This window comes from Amblyomma maculatum, chromosome 3, assembly GCF_055883805.1.
Source record: "Amblyomma maculatum isolate TAMU_Amacu chromosome 3, ASM5588380v1, whole genome shotgun sequence".
Lineage (NCBI taxonomy): Eukaryota > Metazoa > Arthropoda > Arachnida > Ixodida > Ixodidae > Amblyomma > Amblyomma maculatum.
In genome coordinates, this window is record NC_139346.1 from 93887595 (window position 1) to 93905040 (window position 17446).

A 17446-nucleotide genomic window follows, 5' to 3' on the forward strand; every position below is an offset into this window, starting at 1 on the left:
GGTACTAGGCACCTTACTGACCTCGGTAAGATGTTTCCGGGTCCTTTAGGTCCGTATTTTCGCCCAGTGATGCGCAAATCTCCCGAGCCCATGCGAAATACGTCCGCACTGCTCGGTGGCAAGATGGCCACCCGCATTCATGAAGAAGCTGCCGGCACATTTTTGTCCTTTGCCAGATGAACAAATTGTTGTGCTTCAAAGGCCTTTACTCCCAACCAGTACTTGCATTAGAATCTTCACGGAGCATGCTCTTCTCATCTGCCAGCTTTAGTGCCTTAAATTTCAGCATGTGAGCCAACAGAGCACAGCTACTGTTCAGCACCTCTGAGTTTCCAAGTTCAATTTCAAGCACCAAGAATTTGCAAGGCACTAAACCTTGCAAGGATATCCCCAATACCCAACTTGTGCGAGCCAAAGATTCCTCTTAAATGCGTCAGTGCCATACTCGTCTAATTGTAATGTCAAAGTGCCTGCCAGCCGTATGCTTACAGTGCTTCAGGGAACAGCTGATGACTGCCAGCTTAAACATCGCCATGCAGTTAGTACCAGTATATTTGGATACTTGCCCAGCCTGGTCAGGTAGCAACGCAATGCGTATAGTATTTATTAGTCAAGTGTCCAGGCCTGCATTAGTGACACCACCAAGCAAGCACCACAGGAGCATGATAAAGAAGCAGTAACCAACAGAGTGTGGTTTGTGTCTAGTGATGCCTGCGATGCTGCAATGGAACCAAGACAGGGGCTGCTTCTAGCAAGAACTTTGAAAAGGGCGGTGCATATCTTACACAAATAAATTTTGGAGTGTGCATTTAATATATTATTTATTCAAAAAAAAAAATATATATATATATATATATATATATATATATATACTTTTATTTTTTCTTACATATCTTATTGTTTCTTACATATGCAATACGTTTTCTTATATACGTTTTCATCTTTACACTTCGTGGCAAAAGACAGGACCCAGCATCTATTTAATATTATGAATGTATGGCAGATGTAATCACTATACAATCTTTGGTTTCCTTTTTTCCTCCCCAACATAAAGTTTCAGTAGTAATTTTTTGTTCCACACTTGTCATAAACATGAAAAGCCTGTGAACAAAACATTATACTAAAGAATTTACAATTGATTAAGCTCGAAAAGTAGGATGGTCATTGCATTCACTGTAGATTTTGGTGGTCAACAACAACAACAACAAAAAAACTGGGCCAAAGTAGACAAAAATAGTTGTGAAAATGTCAGTTGCGCAAGAACAGCACCAGCCCAAAAAATCAGCATAACTGAGTGAAAGGCATTCAAAATTAAGCACCATGTTTGCTTCACCAGAGGGCCTCAGCCTCAGGGTTGCAGCTCCTGGCACTGCTTCCAATTCAACAGCAATGCTTCCCTACCTGGCCTCTGACGAGGTGCGCTTCTATAATGACAGTCCAGAAGAAGCAACACTGTACATGCAACTAGAACAAAACCAGGAAATACGAGCTGGAGCCACAAGGCACAAAGTGCCACTTTGAAATGCATGTTTCTTTCGGTCAGGCCTTGAAACCGGAGGAGCTCGAAACTACAGAGGCACCAGCTTTTAGAGACGAAGAAACAAACTTTCTACTGAGCCCACCACTGAATCGAGGGCCCATAGAGATGTAGAGGTACTAAATGCAAAGCTTTGCCAAACATTTTGCGATAGACAGCCCCAATGCTGTTGACAAGATCATTTTTTTAGCACTTTCTGGGAGATTTCCGAAATATAACAGCATAGAAGAATGAATCATGCCATTTTTTACAATTTGAAAGTCGCGCCGACCCTGAGCTTTTCAAAGTCCAGAGAAGCCAAGCACCGGGAGAAAAAAAAAGAGTCTGCAAGGTCCGTATTTAAGGGTATGAAGTAATACCATTAAGGCTCCCATCTCTGGCTCACCTCTCGGACCTCTGTTCCCATTACATGAAGTTTGCTACTATCTTAGTCGCCAACCTCTTAATCTGTATGTCTGTTAACCGAAGCATGCTTCTTAGCACACAGTCATGAGCTACCACCCTGCGTGAAAGAGCATTCAACACAGACATAAAGCCCCACTTTAACTGAGCCACACAAACGTGCCTGTGTGGCATGTCTGCCTGGGGATCCCAAGGTCCTGGGTTCAACTCCCCACGACTGCCAACTTGACCATGCCATGTAGTCTTTTGCCCCTACTAAAAAAACTCTGCACTTCACGCAGGTAGGACAACTCAACAAGCCTTCTACTCCTAAGGACCAGGCTGTATATGGGCGGCCCTGAACTGAAACGCAGTCACAAATGTTGGCTTGAAAGATTTACTAACCTCGGAAGGCTCGTGCGCAGAAAGGGCGCAGGTATTGAGACAAAGGTGACAGTACCAGATCATGAAAAAAAAAAAAAAAAATTTTTTTTTTACACTCCACTTGAAGGCATAAAAGTTTTTGCTTAACATTTTCTTTCTGGCCTGTAAGCCACAGGGCAAAATTCCACAAAACACACAATGCCATCGACAGTGCACTACCCTGTTGACATTAACTAGTATCTGAGAACGGCTAACTCACCCCTGTGCTTGATTCCTCTTGGTCTGACTCTCCACTATCCTCCTCTGCACCCGACAAGGCCACCGAGAAAAGCAAAAGAACTAATTATTTTGACGCCAGAACCGAATGTGCACAAGGCTGCGGAAAACACACTCCTTTAGGATGAACTTAGAGGGGAGAGAATAGTTTTGTAATCAAAAGTCTGCCTAAACAGAAGTGCCTCTAAAAAGGACATGTGAGCACGTCAGGTGTCTCCACATATAGTATATGTTACAAGAAAGCAATACAGTCGAACCCGGATATATCGAACTCGAAGGGGATCGCGAAATAGTTCGATATATCGATAATTCGATATACAAAAATCAGCTTGTGACGGCACTTACGATGCCAAAAAAACGATACCGTATTTGTCGCGTAAGCAACCCACTCGCAAATGGCACTTTTGCACGGAGAAATTGAAAAAAAGAAAAAAAAGCGTTAAGGCCAGCTCGCTCACATGCAAGCGATTGAGCGATCTCAGGGACGAGTGGCAGCGACAAAGCGAAAAATTTCAAACTCCCTCTCGCTGCTCGAGCCACTGCGGCAGCTCTAAACAAGGTTTCTTTGTTGCCGCGGCAGACATCGCGAGCGTTTTCGATTGCATGTCGATGGCGCGCGTCACTCCGTTTCGGTCGTCTCATCCACAGCTCATTTCTTGGCAGCGTGTCAAGATGCTGCGCAGCGATATCGTCGGGGCGCGTTTATCTTTTGACAGCTTCTGCGGTGGCGGGGAGCGAACTTGGCAGAGTGCCCATAATGGCTTGATTGCACGTACAAGCCTGGTTCAATTTATCACGCCGCGCTTGGGGCGGGCGTCATGATCGCAGCAGCTGACCGCGTGCATTCGTTGATTCATACATGCAAGGATAAACGACTCCCGCATAAAGAAGAAGAAAAAAAAAAAACCTGCCACATCTTAACGTCCAAACAGCACAACGATAAGAAAGGATGACTCACAAAAAAAAAGAAAGGGAGAGAGAGAGCTGCCGCTTTTTAACGTCCGCAGGCACCATAGCCACCTCAGCCGCGCGCAGAGGGTTCGCAACACACGCTGGAGAAAGCGTCGACGCCTGTCTGAAAACGGGCTGAGCTGGCTTGATGCACGCATAGCGCATGCTGAAGGAGAGAGATAGCTTGGCAAAAGGATGGGCATACCCACGCACATGGCTTGCAAACGTCGTGTGTTGGCGCGCGGAAAACAATAACTGCAGATGCGCGCGCCTTTGGGGAATGGGCGCGGCACTGCCCAGACCAGCCGTCGCCGAACTGTCCCCTCTCATTCCTTCCGCACGTGGCTTGAAAACGGCATGCGGCAAACGGCCAAGGGTGATGCGACCATCTTTGCGGAAGGCACACTTTCCAGTGCGTGGTGCGAAGTTCGATATATTGAACGACCGGTGAAATTAAGTTCGATATATGACGCAGCTTTTCTATACTTTTACATGGGATTTTCAAGGGGATATTCCGTGAGTTCGATATAACCAAAATTCAATATATCTGGGTTCGATATAACCGGGTTCGACTTACATAAATCAGCCTTGCAGAGACAGAAAAATTGCAAATAGAGAATTAATGAGCAGAAGACAAAGCATGAAACCAGCTACACTTGAAAATGAAATTGGATGGCTGCTTATGCGGCTGATAATGAGTCACTGAGAGGCATCATAACTCCGTTCAGCATCGATATGGAGAAAGTATGACATGGAGGAAGTCTAATCTGAATAATGTCCAGTCACTGGCAGCATAGTGGGAGTTTAGGTCTAGCAGGACGAGTAGTAAGGGTGCTGGTGCAGTCAGCCTGATCCTGCAAGCATAAATTTAACGAGAACAGAAAACTGAGCAAGTTGGTGTGGATTCATATTAAAGCAGCGCAAAAGACAAGACAAAGTGGCCCTGCTTAAGTATGAGGCATAAGGCTCAGCAACCTTGACAGCCTGTAGGGCCTCACAGAGAAACTCCGGCAATTTTCGATCAATTTGTCTCCCATGTGAAGTTTCTCAGCTGAATGTGGCATAAATTTTCCACAATCCACTTTTCAAGCTAAGCATCCCTAGATACGAGCCGTATACCCTAACTGAGCAATTTCTGCTGGCCACCCTATGCTGATGATGTCATGAGTTGGCAGGGCACACGCTGGACACAGAATTCACAAGCAGCTTCGCAGCATTTCTGCATGCTCACACTGGTCTAGTTTCCTGTTTTCAGCCTGATGTCATGCATTGGCCAGAGTGATGGGTCACGGGAATCAATGTTGTGCTGATGGGTGACTTCTCAACAGCAACAACGGATGTGACATATCATAAATTTCCTAGTGACAAGAATCTTCGTGCTCTCCACCACACCAGCAACAAGCAACAAGTCTGCATGCGCTTGGAACATTTCGCATGAAAGTGTTACAAAAACTCTGCGTAACATGGTGACAATTTCGGCCAGCTGAGGTGAATCTAACACTTTGCTAGTCCAATATGTCAGACTCTGTGTACTCTTGGGAAGCTTTTGGGCTCCCTTGAATGCGGGTACTTGAATGCAAGTTCTGCACCAACATTTGCAGGTTAGTTTTCTCTGCCTTGCATTTGGAAAGATACTTGCATGCATGCTGTTTTAGTTCACAGATTATTGGTGATGTTTCTGTGCCTTCTGTTTCTGAAACACCCAGTCCAACAGCATCCCAAAGGGGACAGCACAAAGATGAACAACTTGAAGACATTTACTATAAGTAGAACCACCACTCCTAGTTTCATTTTAGCAATCGTATAAAAAAAATACATGCACGTGAAATGACATGAGCACTTTTCTGTGCTTGACAGGATGCCGCTACCTTACAAAAGACACGGCCCGCTGTTTGACTCAACTGACTCTGGCAGCGACGGTCGTATGGGAAGGGCAACTCGTACAATCTAGAACATCGCTGTGAATGGTTTCTGAAGACTTACAAGTCTCTGAAAAGGATCTTCCCACCACTCTTTCATGCATGTTCACAAAAGTGCACAGTGGGGCTTAGTGTAGGGCAGGCCCATGCAGCTTAGAGAACCAGCCCCTGACGTCAAAGCCAATGGCACACCAAGAAGTTTTGGTTCTATATCAAAGCTCCTGGGTGCTCATATCCCTGGTTCCGTCACATGAATACAGGTACTACATGTCTCCATAAGCCACTGCATGTCGTAGGCAATGATCCTAGTAGTGGTAACACACAACATGATGCTTTTTTTTACACCCTTGTCCCATGCGAGGCAAAACTACTAGATGTATGCAAATGTGTTGCTTCTCTAATGTTAAGGTCAGTGTACATATCCGCAGTCAAGTCGAGCTATTTAAGCCAAAACACCTAAAGAAACTCACAAACAACAAAACGACATGAAGCAACAAATATGAATTGGCAGCACAGGTCACACATTTCGCTGTTACGCCGATCACCCTTCCACTGCATTCTTTTCTCACTCTTTACTTTATTTTTCCACTGCTGCATAGGCTTCTGGTGTCTCGATGCTTCACTCACTCACTCGTGCCCGAAAACGCCCCAGGCTTTATGCCGATGAAAAACTGTACTGCTAAAGCAGATTAAAAAGAAAAAAAAAAGACCATGTTCCACATAAGCAATCAAGCGCATACCTTGGTTTTCCTCTGTCGTTTCCAGAAGGGCCTTGGACTCCTCCACACTTCCCTCCATGCCAACATCAAAGCAGTCACCTGCCCAATGGTGGCAGCCAGTCAGCACAAGACCTAGTTGGGACCAGCACCAACTGCTTACACAAATGTTAGTTCAGGGCATCATAGTCATGCTTAAAGTTGTGCGACACAAATACTGCAGTTATATGACTGCCTCACTAGGTACAAAATGTGTACATTAGCTTCAACCATTAGGCACTCCATCCCTGAATGTTGAATGTAAGTAGCATTACGAAAGCCATTTTGTAATAATTTTTTAACAGCAACGAGGCATAGCTGCAAAGAAAAACAAGAAAAGATGCAGGTTAAGTTAAGCACACATCAAATATAATTTCAATGGGTGAAAATCAGCCTAATAATGCCTCCACTTAAACAAAACACCAACTTCAGAATTACTTGGTTCTGCATTACGGCAATGAAAAATAAAACGTGATTATTTAGAACCGAAATTTTTGACACTATCCTGTAAGACAATACATCGACCAGACTAAGAACAAAGCTTGAAAAACGAATTCTTCGCACCCCCTCAACTTTAGAAACCAATAGAGACCTCAGAAACAATGATGAATTTATGCACGAAACTTAATTTTTCTTCTCTGGTTTGGTTTATGGGGTTTAACATCCTTAAGTGACTTAGGCTATAAAGGATGCCACTGTGGATGGCCCCAAGTCAGGTAAAATGTCAGTTCTATGCAGTGTGCCAGTATATTACGACAAAGATGCTAGAAAAATGAGCTAAATTAATCCTTCTGAGGGAAGAATTACCCCAATTCTTTCAGAAATCAAGAACACATGCAGAATGAGCGAAAGAAGTTGTGCACTAATGCCCTTTGACCTCAGGCACATTTTTTACTAATATCCATACAGACAAAGCTGCCACTGGCAACTTCCAATATGACCTAACTCCCAGCTCAGGGATAACCACCAAGTAATTGAATAAATTACCACGGGTTAAAAGCCTTTTGAAAGAACCGAGAGCAGTACACACTCCCTTGAGCCCAATATTGTCGCATTTCCACACTGCAGTCAGAGAGCAAGTAGTAAGCTATAAGTGATACTGACTCCACCAAGGAATTGAATAAATTACCACGGGTTAAAAGCCCTTTGAAAGAACCGAGAGCAGTACACACTCCCCTGAGCCCAATATTGTCGCATTTCCACACTGCAGTCAGTGAGCAAGTAGTAAGCTATAAGTGATACTGACTAGGTCAGAACAATAAAAGCTGACCGAATCGCTAGCACCTGTTCTGTTTCTTGCATCTGTCACATTCCCTTTGCTGTGCTACTAAGTTGTATAGTTAATACAAGCTGGCACTCAGCTTTGCAACTAACTTCTACAACACTTCCTCATCTTCAGTTTACAAGTGCCAATTATAACACTACTGTACTCTATTTCAAGGCAACACCTGTAAAGATAAATGTGCTCATGACCCGTTACGACATAAACATCTGAAACAATTTTTCTGCTTATGTAAACAATGAGAAAAAAATTGCATCCTTTACAAACCTCTGTTTTTTTTTTTTTTCAACAAATGACATCTAAAGAGGCTGAAACCTTAGAGCAGGCCAATCCTCACCGTAGGCCTGCTGGTAGGCGGCGGCCTGAACGTACAGCACGTACAGGGGCCTTGCCAGGTACTGGGCACTGGCATGCTCTGCCTGGTGAGCCTGCAGGGGAAGCCCAAGGTCGGCCTGCAGCGGCTGAGCAGCCTCCAGCACTGCCTGCAGTGTCGGTTGGATGTTGGACAGGCACTCTCGCTTCTTCTCTATCTCCCGCTCGTACGAGGAACGCATCGACTCCAGGCCCCGAAGTTTCTGTGACAGCCTGGCAAGGATGAAGCACGGGTCCCACATCATCAGCCAACGATCCCAGTTGGCAACAACGCCCCCTGCACCAAAACTTCTGCCACCGCAGGCATCTACTCTGGCAGCACCGCATAACTTCAGGCAAATGCAGCCTGGTCATTAAACTTTTGAAAGGCAGCAGTTCCTGAGTAAAACATCATGTGCTGGGACAAACCCTTGATGAAATGATTTAGGACTGTTTATTCAAATGCCATATACACAAACAGCACATGCGTGCCTACCAACATGCATAGAGAAGAGCTTGCAGCTGGTAGGGTGAGCCCACACCGGATGATATGCACTCTTTTTTGAAACATTTGGCAATGTTCTTGACGAAAAAAGCAACTAGTGCAAACATTGCCCTCTCTGACCTACCATAAGAATTGAAACTATCAGTATGGATGTAGTGACTAACCCATTTAATCACAGACCAGATTAAATTGTCAACAACAGCTTTGTTTTCCTGTTAACAGCCCTAGGATAGCAGCACCAGGCCAAAACTTTGTTCTTGCACTTCACTTCAACTCATCACGTCATCACTTGATGATGCATTTACTATGGCCACCTCCCTGCTCCAGCCCATCATTATCAGCAGCCACAGTTTCACTACGTAAACTTCAAGAGCCTCTCCCACATCCCTTTAAATAATTGTACCTTGTGCTGGCCGTGGCAACCTCATCCTGATTCTGCGTCCTTGAGCTAAGCAGTCAAATGCTGTAACCACTAAGCCACCACGGAGGGCAAAACATTGGAAGATGTTTCAGAATTCAACGAGCTTCAAGAGAATTAATTTATGATGTGTGCTGGCAAAGAATGCGAAGCGTTTTCGGTATAAAATTTTAATTGACGATACAATTTCCGAATGAAGTAACATTCTTCGCAGTGCACAGCACCTGACTGGGACTGCAAGGATGACGTCATATATAGCAGAGCTATGTTTCGTGAGGAGAAACGGTTGCTTGAAGGGAAGAAACCAATGACAGTAAATATATAGAGATTCAGCAACAATGCATCCTTAAAATTTCTCTGTACTCCGCCAATGCATTGAGAAGAAGCATGGATATTTATTGGGTGATTACCTCACCATTTTAAATGATAGCTTGAAACTATTTCACGTGCTTTCCTCACATGCTTTCATGACATACTTTCCTGACATTCAATTCATTGCATTTTGTCCAAATGTTAAAAAGCCGCTTCAGCTTACCTTTACCTTCCCAATCAGACCCATCCAGCTGACTCTCTGACACACCATGCTAGTCCATTTCCCTAAGAGACCATCAGTTACTTTTCCTTCACCCCAGTAGCTCAGTGCTCAGAAGGCATGGCTCCTGAGCTGAATGAACTAGATGCAATTTCAGCCGCAGCGGTCGCACTTCAGTGGTGGTCTGATTAGTCGGTTACTTCTTTTTGCCTCATTCGAATGAAACAGAGCTAGCTGCTAAGAAGTTCAACAATACAAACACGAAATTCAACCTATCGCATATGCTGTGACCATCACTCAAGACTAAACAATAATCCCATCTTTCCTGAAATCATGCATGTACTTTTTTATACTCTAGCATAAGAAAAGTAGCAAGAGCACGTGATGTACAAACTACTAGTATGACATGACCCCATAATACAAGAGAGAGGGAGAGAAAGAGGGAAGAGAACAAAAGGCAGGGAGGTTAACCTAAAGGATTCTTCAGTTGACTACCCTGTACTAAGGAAGAGGGATGGGAAGGCATAAAGAGAAGGAGTCAAAGGAATAGAGGCACACAAAGAAATATAAATGGTTGTGGAACTGCACATTTTGCAGTAACACTCCAGCTATGAAGGTACACAACGAAGACTTACTGCTTCCTCTGCACCAGCTCCCACTGAAGCCTGGCCAGGGTCAACTGGTGAGGATCGGCATCGGTCACATCCTGGGTCACCATGGAAGTCACAGAAGGGGGAAACAGTTGTCCAAAACACAGTTGCAACAAGCCTTCAGAAGAATTTTCCACTAAGCTACGCTTAAAACAGTGCACACCTTCGTGGTGCGCACAGATAAAAAAATAAATTATTGGTTTCTATGCACCACAGACTCCACCAATCCTATGAGGCATGTGGTATACGATGGCGGCTGTGCGTCAATTTCGGTCCCATGGGGTTCTTCAAGTAATGTGCTGTGCAAAAGTGAAGACCACGCAATCCGCTACAACTGCTGTTTTTCTGTATAAAGTTACGCGCCTGTAGTATGGGGGGCACTGTATGCAGATCCTGCAAACAGCCACTGCACTATCAGGAAACGCTACCATGCAGTTTTGTAAAATCGCGTGGTCCCTCCACCGTTGTGCAACACTGTGTACTGCTATTCCATGACCCAAATTTACGCATTCAGATTAACATAGGAGTTGCATCTCTGTTCTGGTACACTGCCACTATGCATGATGTGCTAGGCCAAACTACTGCTTATCCTGAAAGCACGCAGTTTTCCACATGGGTGCAAAAGTTAGAAGAGCATAGCTCTAAACTTCACTCTGCTGGGAATAAAGAAATCCTTAAGAAATTTGAAACCAATGTGAGAAAATGGTATTATACAGCATTTCTTGTGATGCTCTACAACCTTCCAATCAATTACTTTTCACACTCCAGCACAGAGAAAGCCAATTAACCAAAAAAATAAAAATAAATAAATTATAAAAGAAAAAAAAAAGCAAAAGAGACTCGTTACAGAAACTAGGCAACTGCCATATAGTGTTGCAGATAAAACGGTGACAATTTTGCATCGATATCTCCTCTTACTAAAGCATAACCCATCTAATATGGTTTTTTTTTCCTGACCAGTGTGCGAAAGCAAACAAGCCAAGTGAAAGTAAAAGGATATAAAGGCAGTGTGCATTCTCACCCGCTTGAGCACCTCTGCTGGCGCCTCCCTGCGGAATTCCTCCACAGGCACCAGGTCAATCTCTTCGTCCCTGGACCTTCAAGACAGAGGAGCACGCAGGTTACCAGCAGCACTGTGGGACTCAACACAGCTGTACTTCATGACATTCAACAAGTCGTAAAGAAGTCAACATAACCGAACATAATGTGACAAGAGGTAAGCAGGTTAATATGGTAGTGCGAGTACTGCACAAAAATAATAAATATGAAGCTCTCGCAGACATAAATGCAATGGGTTACTGATTAATAAATTAATTTTGTGGCACTTTCACTGAACAAAAACAATACACGGCAATGATAAACAAAGAATGCACTAAAGAAACTGTTCTCCAAGTGAACCTCTTGGAGACGAAAGTTGCACTATTAAAGGAGAAAGTCAGACTGCTGAAGAAAGAAAGAAGAGTGCATGCTCAGATGAACAGGCCACAGTGCAGTGCAAAAGCTGGTACAAGTAGGAAAGGACCCACCTTCTTATTAATCACATGCACAGAAAAATGTTAAGGACCATTATGCAAGAAACAAAATAGTACGCTGGCAGGGCAAGCAGAAGTACAACAGTGAGGCCCAGCAGCAGCTTACCTGAACTCCATGCACTTGGTGACCTCTTTCTGTAGGTGCATCATCTCGTAGGTGAGGTTCTGCAGCTGCAGGTGGAAGTTGTCCACCTTCTGCTTCTTCTGCGATTGAAGACAATCATCCGCAGCACAGCATGAAGAGGTGCTCTTTAAAGAAACTATCAAGCCATTCCAAGAATTTAAGAGCCTGATTCTTGAACAATGTGATAGTAATTAAAAAGGATGGTCACCTAGAAAACAAAACATCATAAACAATGATATTGAACATCAGGCATATACTGTGAGGGAAGTTGCAGTGGGAGCATCAGATTAATGTCAACCACATGGCCTTCTTACAGCGTGTTGACATCATACAGCACACCGGTACTTTTGCTCTTCCCTAACATTCCTATATTGTCACGTAGCCGTTTAGGCCCGTACCCAGAAGGTTGGTTGTTAAGGGGGTTGATCTAGCAGACACAAAAGAACAGGTCCAAAGCACCGAAAGACAGCAGCAAACTTCAGCCTCATCGAATCGAACGCCACGAGGCCACTTCTTCAAGTCCGCGCACGAGACTCGCGATGAGCAGCTGCCTAGCGGCTGCTGTTGCACACGGTACAATATGGACACCTTGACTGGGATAGACTCACGACCTTGCAACCAGATGCCTAAAGTCAAAGCCACTGGGACATCTCCGTGGGTTAATGTAGAAAATAGAAATAACACAGTCCTGCACGGTCTCCCAAGAGAATCGAACATAGGTGGCAAAAGCTTATTGAGCAAAGCTTCAAATATGATCTCAAGAAAATTGATGGCTGAATGCCCCGAGAATCAAGCTGTCATTGTAAAAATCTTAGATTACAACAGGAAAGTTGCAATACAAAAACATTTTGATAAATCTACCAATATGGCTTTTATTTGAGATTTTTTTCACACTCATTCCGAAAAAGAAAAAAAAAAAGCCTTGGAAACCCATGCATTGCCATCGCACAATACATGGGCCCTTTGTTTTCTCGCCTTCATTCAAAAGTAACTGTGGCAGTCAGAATTTGACTCCACATCCTTGAGCTAAGCAGTCAAATGCTGTAACCACTCAGCCATCACGGAAGAAAACATTTTGGGAAATGTTGCAGTCATTTTGTGACAATTGCTTTGTGGTGAGCCCAAGCACAGATTGCATTTGTATTGACGATATTCAATATGTCGAGAACACTGTTTATCATACCCGCTACGACTGCTCGAAAATAGTCATGAAAAGTTACATATCTTGAATACTGACATTAAAAGTGCAGCAGACAAACTTCCTGATTTCCTGTCTGTTATAACACATCATATTCCATTCGGGCCACGAGCATCGCGGAAATGCATCTACATGATGGCATCTATGATTTAAATTTAAACCTCTAGGCTACATGACGGTGCAAGTGAGAAAAATGATATAATAAAGCGGAAAGTGTTAGACTTCTCATTTGTTACAAGCTGAGGTTTATAGCTTCACCAGCCCTGCCATGAATTGAACCCATTTGATGCAAAATTTACCTTAACCTTCCGAGTCCCGTGCAACTTCTCATATCATACTATTTTACCTGGATTAAAAAAAAGAACTTGGATTTCTCCCGTTATTCAGTGAGCAGTTGTTAAAAAACAAGTTTATGCATAGTTTCATAGATGAAGAGCAGCTGTTACTGTTGCGAATGCTGCAGTTTTTTGCAGCAGCTGTTTTTTATTTTTTTTAAAACCCGGCAAGTAAGGAACATGACATGCATTCAAAGCGTTAAAAGCCATTACATTCTGATCAGTGCCTTAGCCTTTGTTGGCATAAACAAACTCAAATAGTTAGACAAACGCTTCATAGCAAAAATATGCAGCTGGTTGGCTCTGCATGATTCAAGGTTAACTGCATAGTGCATAGATCAGTACAAACATGAGTTCACTCCCGTAGGACATCTTTATTTTAGAGAATATATGTTGCACTAAGTACCTTGTAGGACCTTTTACACAAATGAACAATGTTCAAGCAAGCATTTTTTTTTTCTGTTGCAAAAGAAACATTACGCAAGGTTTCAGGTCGTCGCCGCGGCTACGGCATAAAGCCCCAAATGACCTTGAACGGCCGCAAATAAGACGATGACGACGACGAAGAAGATGAGGAAGAAGAACGCTCGGTCACCCGCAGCTAATGCTTTTGCTCCATATTCAGTTAAGCAGCGTTGAACCCTTTTTCATTTTTTTTTAAATCATCTATGATCTCCAGTGCAATCTATTTTATTACAAAATCCCTAAAACAAAAATGCTACATCACCTCATTAACAGCGTCCTTAGCCACTTTGAGTCGATGCTTGTCCAAGCGGTTGATTTTCTTTAGCGTCATGAACAGCAGGGAAGTCTCCACACGAAGCTCCTCTATGTCAGCCTGCCATGATAACATAAAAGTACTAAGGTCAGCCAGAGGAACTACTCAAATATAACAAAGGTTTCATTTGCCAAGAAAAACAGCTGGCAAGGTTGCCAATATTTGCAGCTACAACTGCTTTTAAATTTAAACCACTTTCGTGAGCAAAGTTTGTATGCCAGTGCGAACATCAAATATGAGTAGAAAGATGGATTTGCAGGTGCAGCAGTGCATACTGTATTTATTCGAATTTAGGCCGATAGTTTTCTTTAAAAACGAGATATGGAACTCTCACATCAGCTTAGATTTGAGCATTTCTTCGTCGCATCATCAGACCAAACTAAGTGGCGTGCCAAGGTCATGTCATCCAAGCATTCTCTCTTCGTCGTGGATTCTTACCGGGTGCATAACAAAACACGTTGCTGGGCTAGTTGGTGAAGCATGCTTTCATAACAAGTTATTCAGTGTTACATAAAAGACACGGACACAGTGCCCGTCCTGTGTATTTCTTCCTGTGTCCATGTTTTTATGCGACGCTGAATAACTGATAATGTTACCAGGGGCATCTGAACGAACGAGTAAAAGCTGTGCTAGCCAAAGCCTGTACCAACATTGCAGTAATACCTGGTGGCATGACGGACCAGCTACAATCTCTTGGCATTTGCTAAACAAGCCTTTTCAATTTTGGCTGAAAACTTCAATAAGCTGCATCAAGTGGTGTCGTTAGGAGTTGTAGCCAGATGAATTTCTACAGCCTGGGTGGACATCTCGGAAGGCTTGGTTGCGCACTCGTTCTCAAAGTGCAGCATCTCCAATGTGCGTCATGGCACACACAGCTGTGCACTGTATGACAAGTCAGTGACAAGGAGACCACAGATGACGACGACGAGTGAGCAATAGCCTGTAAATATAGTTTGCATGCTTTCCTTGCTGTTCTGAAATGTTTTTTTCGGCCAGCTTACATTTGAGGAAAGTTTCTTTTTTTTTCCCCAGGAAGGAGCCTTTAATTTTCAGGTGTCGGCCAAGATTGGAGTAAATATGGTATACCATAGATTACCTTATTCGACAATTCTGCTTTGTCAACAAATGAATACTGCTTACACTTATAGCAAGAACCTCAAAACTAATATGAACAAGGTTATCAAGCACTACTATAGATGTTTATGCAAGTGCTAATTTTAGATAATGCATGCAATTACCATACCATCCCCTCCCCCCCCCCTCCCAAATAAAAAAATTTATTAATTGATGTAAGCAGTAAAATATCTTGCATATTAAGCAGCTTTGAAGCCAACAGAGGAGAGCATTTGAGCTATGCCCCAAGCCATCAAGCTTGCCACTGGCAATCATTGACAGGTCACCACTAAGTTCACCACGAGAGAACAGTCAATATCTTGCCAGGATGCACACCCACTAACCAGGGGAGTCGGCTTTTCAACTAAGAGTTCACAAAAATACACAAAAGAACAATGCAGACACTGAAGCAAATACCCCAGCAAGTGCAGAAGCAGTAATCAGTGGCAGTCACAGAAATGACTGATGCAGCAGAGCACTGCAGGCTGTTTCTGGTTATAGCCGAGATGGCAATTTAGACCAATTTAGGTCAAGTCGTACCAGTGGTCTCCGTTGCAGCTTCATGTCAAGGATCTTCTTCATGTTCCTCTGGATCTCACTGCAGGTCTTTCTGAAGATAGTTTCATCATCCTGAGAGTCACGCAACTTCGCCTCTTCCTCCTCCATTTGGAAGTAGTCGTAGGCGAGATTCTTCCAGCGAGAAGAAACAAACATAGTTGATGAGCTGTGCAGCTTTGTTCCAACAAGCACTGCAGTAAATGTATGCTACTTTGGAGTAAATTGTCCGCTGCAGTAACCAGACGCCTAGCTTGGTTCCCACCCAATGTAGCTCCAAATAATTCAGACACAGTACTGCTAAAAGCAATGCTGGATTATGTGCCCACAACCAAGTGGTCTGGGTTAAGCATCCTATTGTATGAAGCATAAACACCTTGCAAAACAAAAGCCTGCATGATAACTTTTCAGAGCTCTTTCCATGTTAGATTGCCACATCCCTAGTTCCCTGCCCATTTCTGTACAGCTTGGTTATTTATTACAAGGTCTGTGTGGCACAAGCGCGGACTTGGCAGTCCAAGCTAGCGCCTAGAAAACGAACGTAAAGCGGCGTACGACAGCAGAAGCAAGCAGTAGTGGTTCGTGCCTGAGGCTGTTTCTTTGCCAAACCGGGCCAGATAAGAATAAACGCTAACGATATCTTAGCAAGGTATCTGGGTACACTGAGATCAATGCAAAGTCTGCGGTACAGTATGGCAGCAAACACGTTAGGTAAGCCAAATCGACGGAAAAGAAAAAAAAAGAAATATTCTTGCATTTCTCATACGCTACATCAGCTGTGCTTGTAGCAGGTTATGAAACCGCTTACTGTAGTACCTGTACGCCACATACGGTGAAAAAGTTGAGTCTACACTGTCAGAAAGTGCCACACATCTAAAACCTGCAACTGAGATATTTATCTATGTAACTCATCTAGATCCGCAGCTAGCCCATCAGCAAGCTGCTTGAAAAAAGAAAGTGAAGGGTAGAGAGACGTTTAAAAACGCTAAGCGACACCGCGAGAGCTGCAGAACCTGGCAAATCGCGTCCTCCTGCTTTTTGCAGAGCACCTTTATGACACCAAAGAGGTCTCGACACGGGTATTGTATTGACCTCTGAGAACATAATTATAATTTTAACGATGATACCTGGTAATGTCGTAAGCTACAAAAGAAAGCCAAGCTTACCGGTACCGGCGTCGAGGCCGCATTGGTGACATCATTGGTAGCCTTCGACCGCTTTACTTTCTTCTCCCGGCTCATTGTAGGTGCAGTTTCGGGCCTGTAGTTCGATGTAGCTGATACACAGCAATTAGAGGCACATTCCGTGAAATATCACCACATAAAAAACGCACCTGCAGAAATAACGCAGACGTAAGCTGGCTAGCAGGAACAGAAAAGAATTACATGCGCGTTATGCCAGTGCCTCGTTATGCGCGTCGCCATGAAAACGTGATGCCGATGCCAGTAGGGGCAGTAAAGAAAATGTGAACTCCTTCCTACCCAGGACTTCAATAATGCTTTTACCGATTTACCATATTCAACAGCCCCCTGAACGCTCCTCCAGCAAGAGGAATTATGAAGTAACCTTTTGGTACTTTCCCTTGGACACACAGCCGACATAGCCTTTTTTTGCGAGGATATTTTTGCAGTTCTTGGGCGTACCAGGCGTACTGGAAGGAGCAGGACGGATGGATGGATGGGAAAACATTTATTTCATCGGCTTTAAGAGGTTCAGTTTGATTGCTGGCCGCGCCAGATGGCCGCCAGTTGCGTCCTTCTCTTCGGCCCACTCAGTGACCCCAGCCTGGATCATATGGCCGGGTCCGAGCAGCGCAGCACGGCCTCCCACTCCTCCAGAGATGGAGCTGGCAGCAAATCGGCGGTTGGCG

General features: G+C 44.0%; 1 protein-coding gene across 1 annotated transcript in view; it reads right to left on the reverse strand.

Moving 5' to 3' along the window:
• thoc5 (THO complex subunit 5) overlaps window positions 1-17031 on the reverse strand; it is a 42684-nt gene extending 25653 nt beyond the window's left edge. Inside the window, exons 1-9 of the mRNA XM_084597786.1 lie at window positions 16743-17031; window positions 15562-15711; window positions 13858-13968; window positions 11580-11677; window positions 10963-11038; window positions 9927-9997; window positions 7823-8070; window positions 6189-6266; window positions 2562-2605 (exon numbers count right to left, since the gene is read on the reverse strand). Coding sequence (XP_084453912.1) covers window positions 2562-2605; window positions 6189-6266; window positions 7823-8070; window positions 9927-9997; window positions 10963-11038; window positions 11580-11677; window positions 13858-13968; window positions 15562-15711; window positions 16743-16817 — 951 coding nt within the window. The 5' untranslated portion in view covers window positions 16818-17031. The remainder of the gene's footprint in view (window positions 1-2561; window positions 2606-6188; window positions 6267-7822; window positions 8071-9926; window positions 9998-10962; window positions 11039-11579; window positions 11678-13857; window positions 13969-15561; window positions 15712-16742) is intronic.
• Between the last annotated feature and the right edge of the window lie 415 nt (window positions 17032-17446).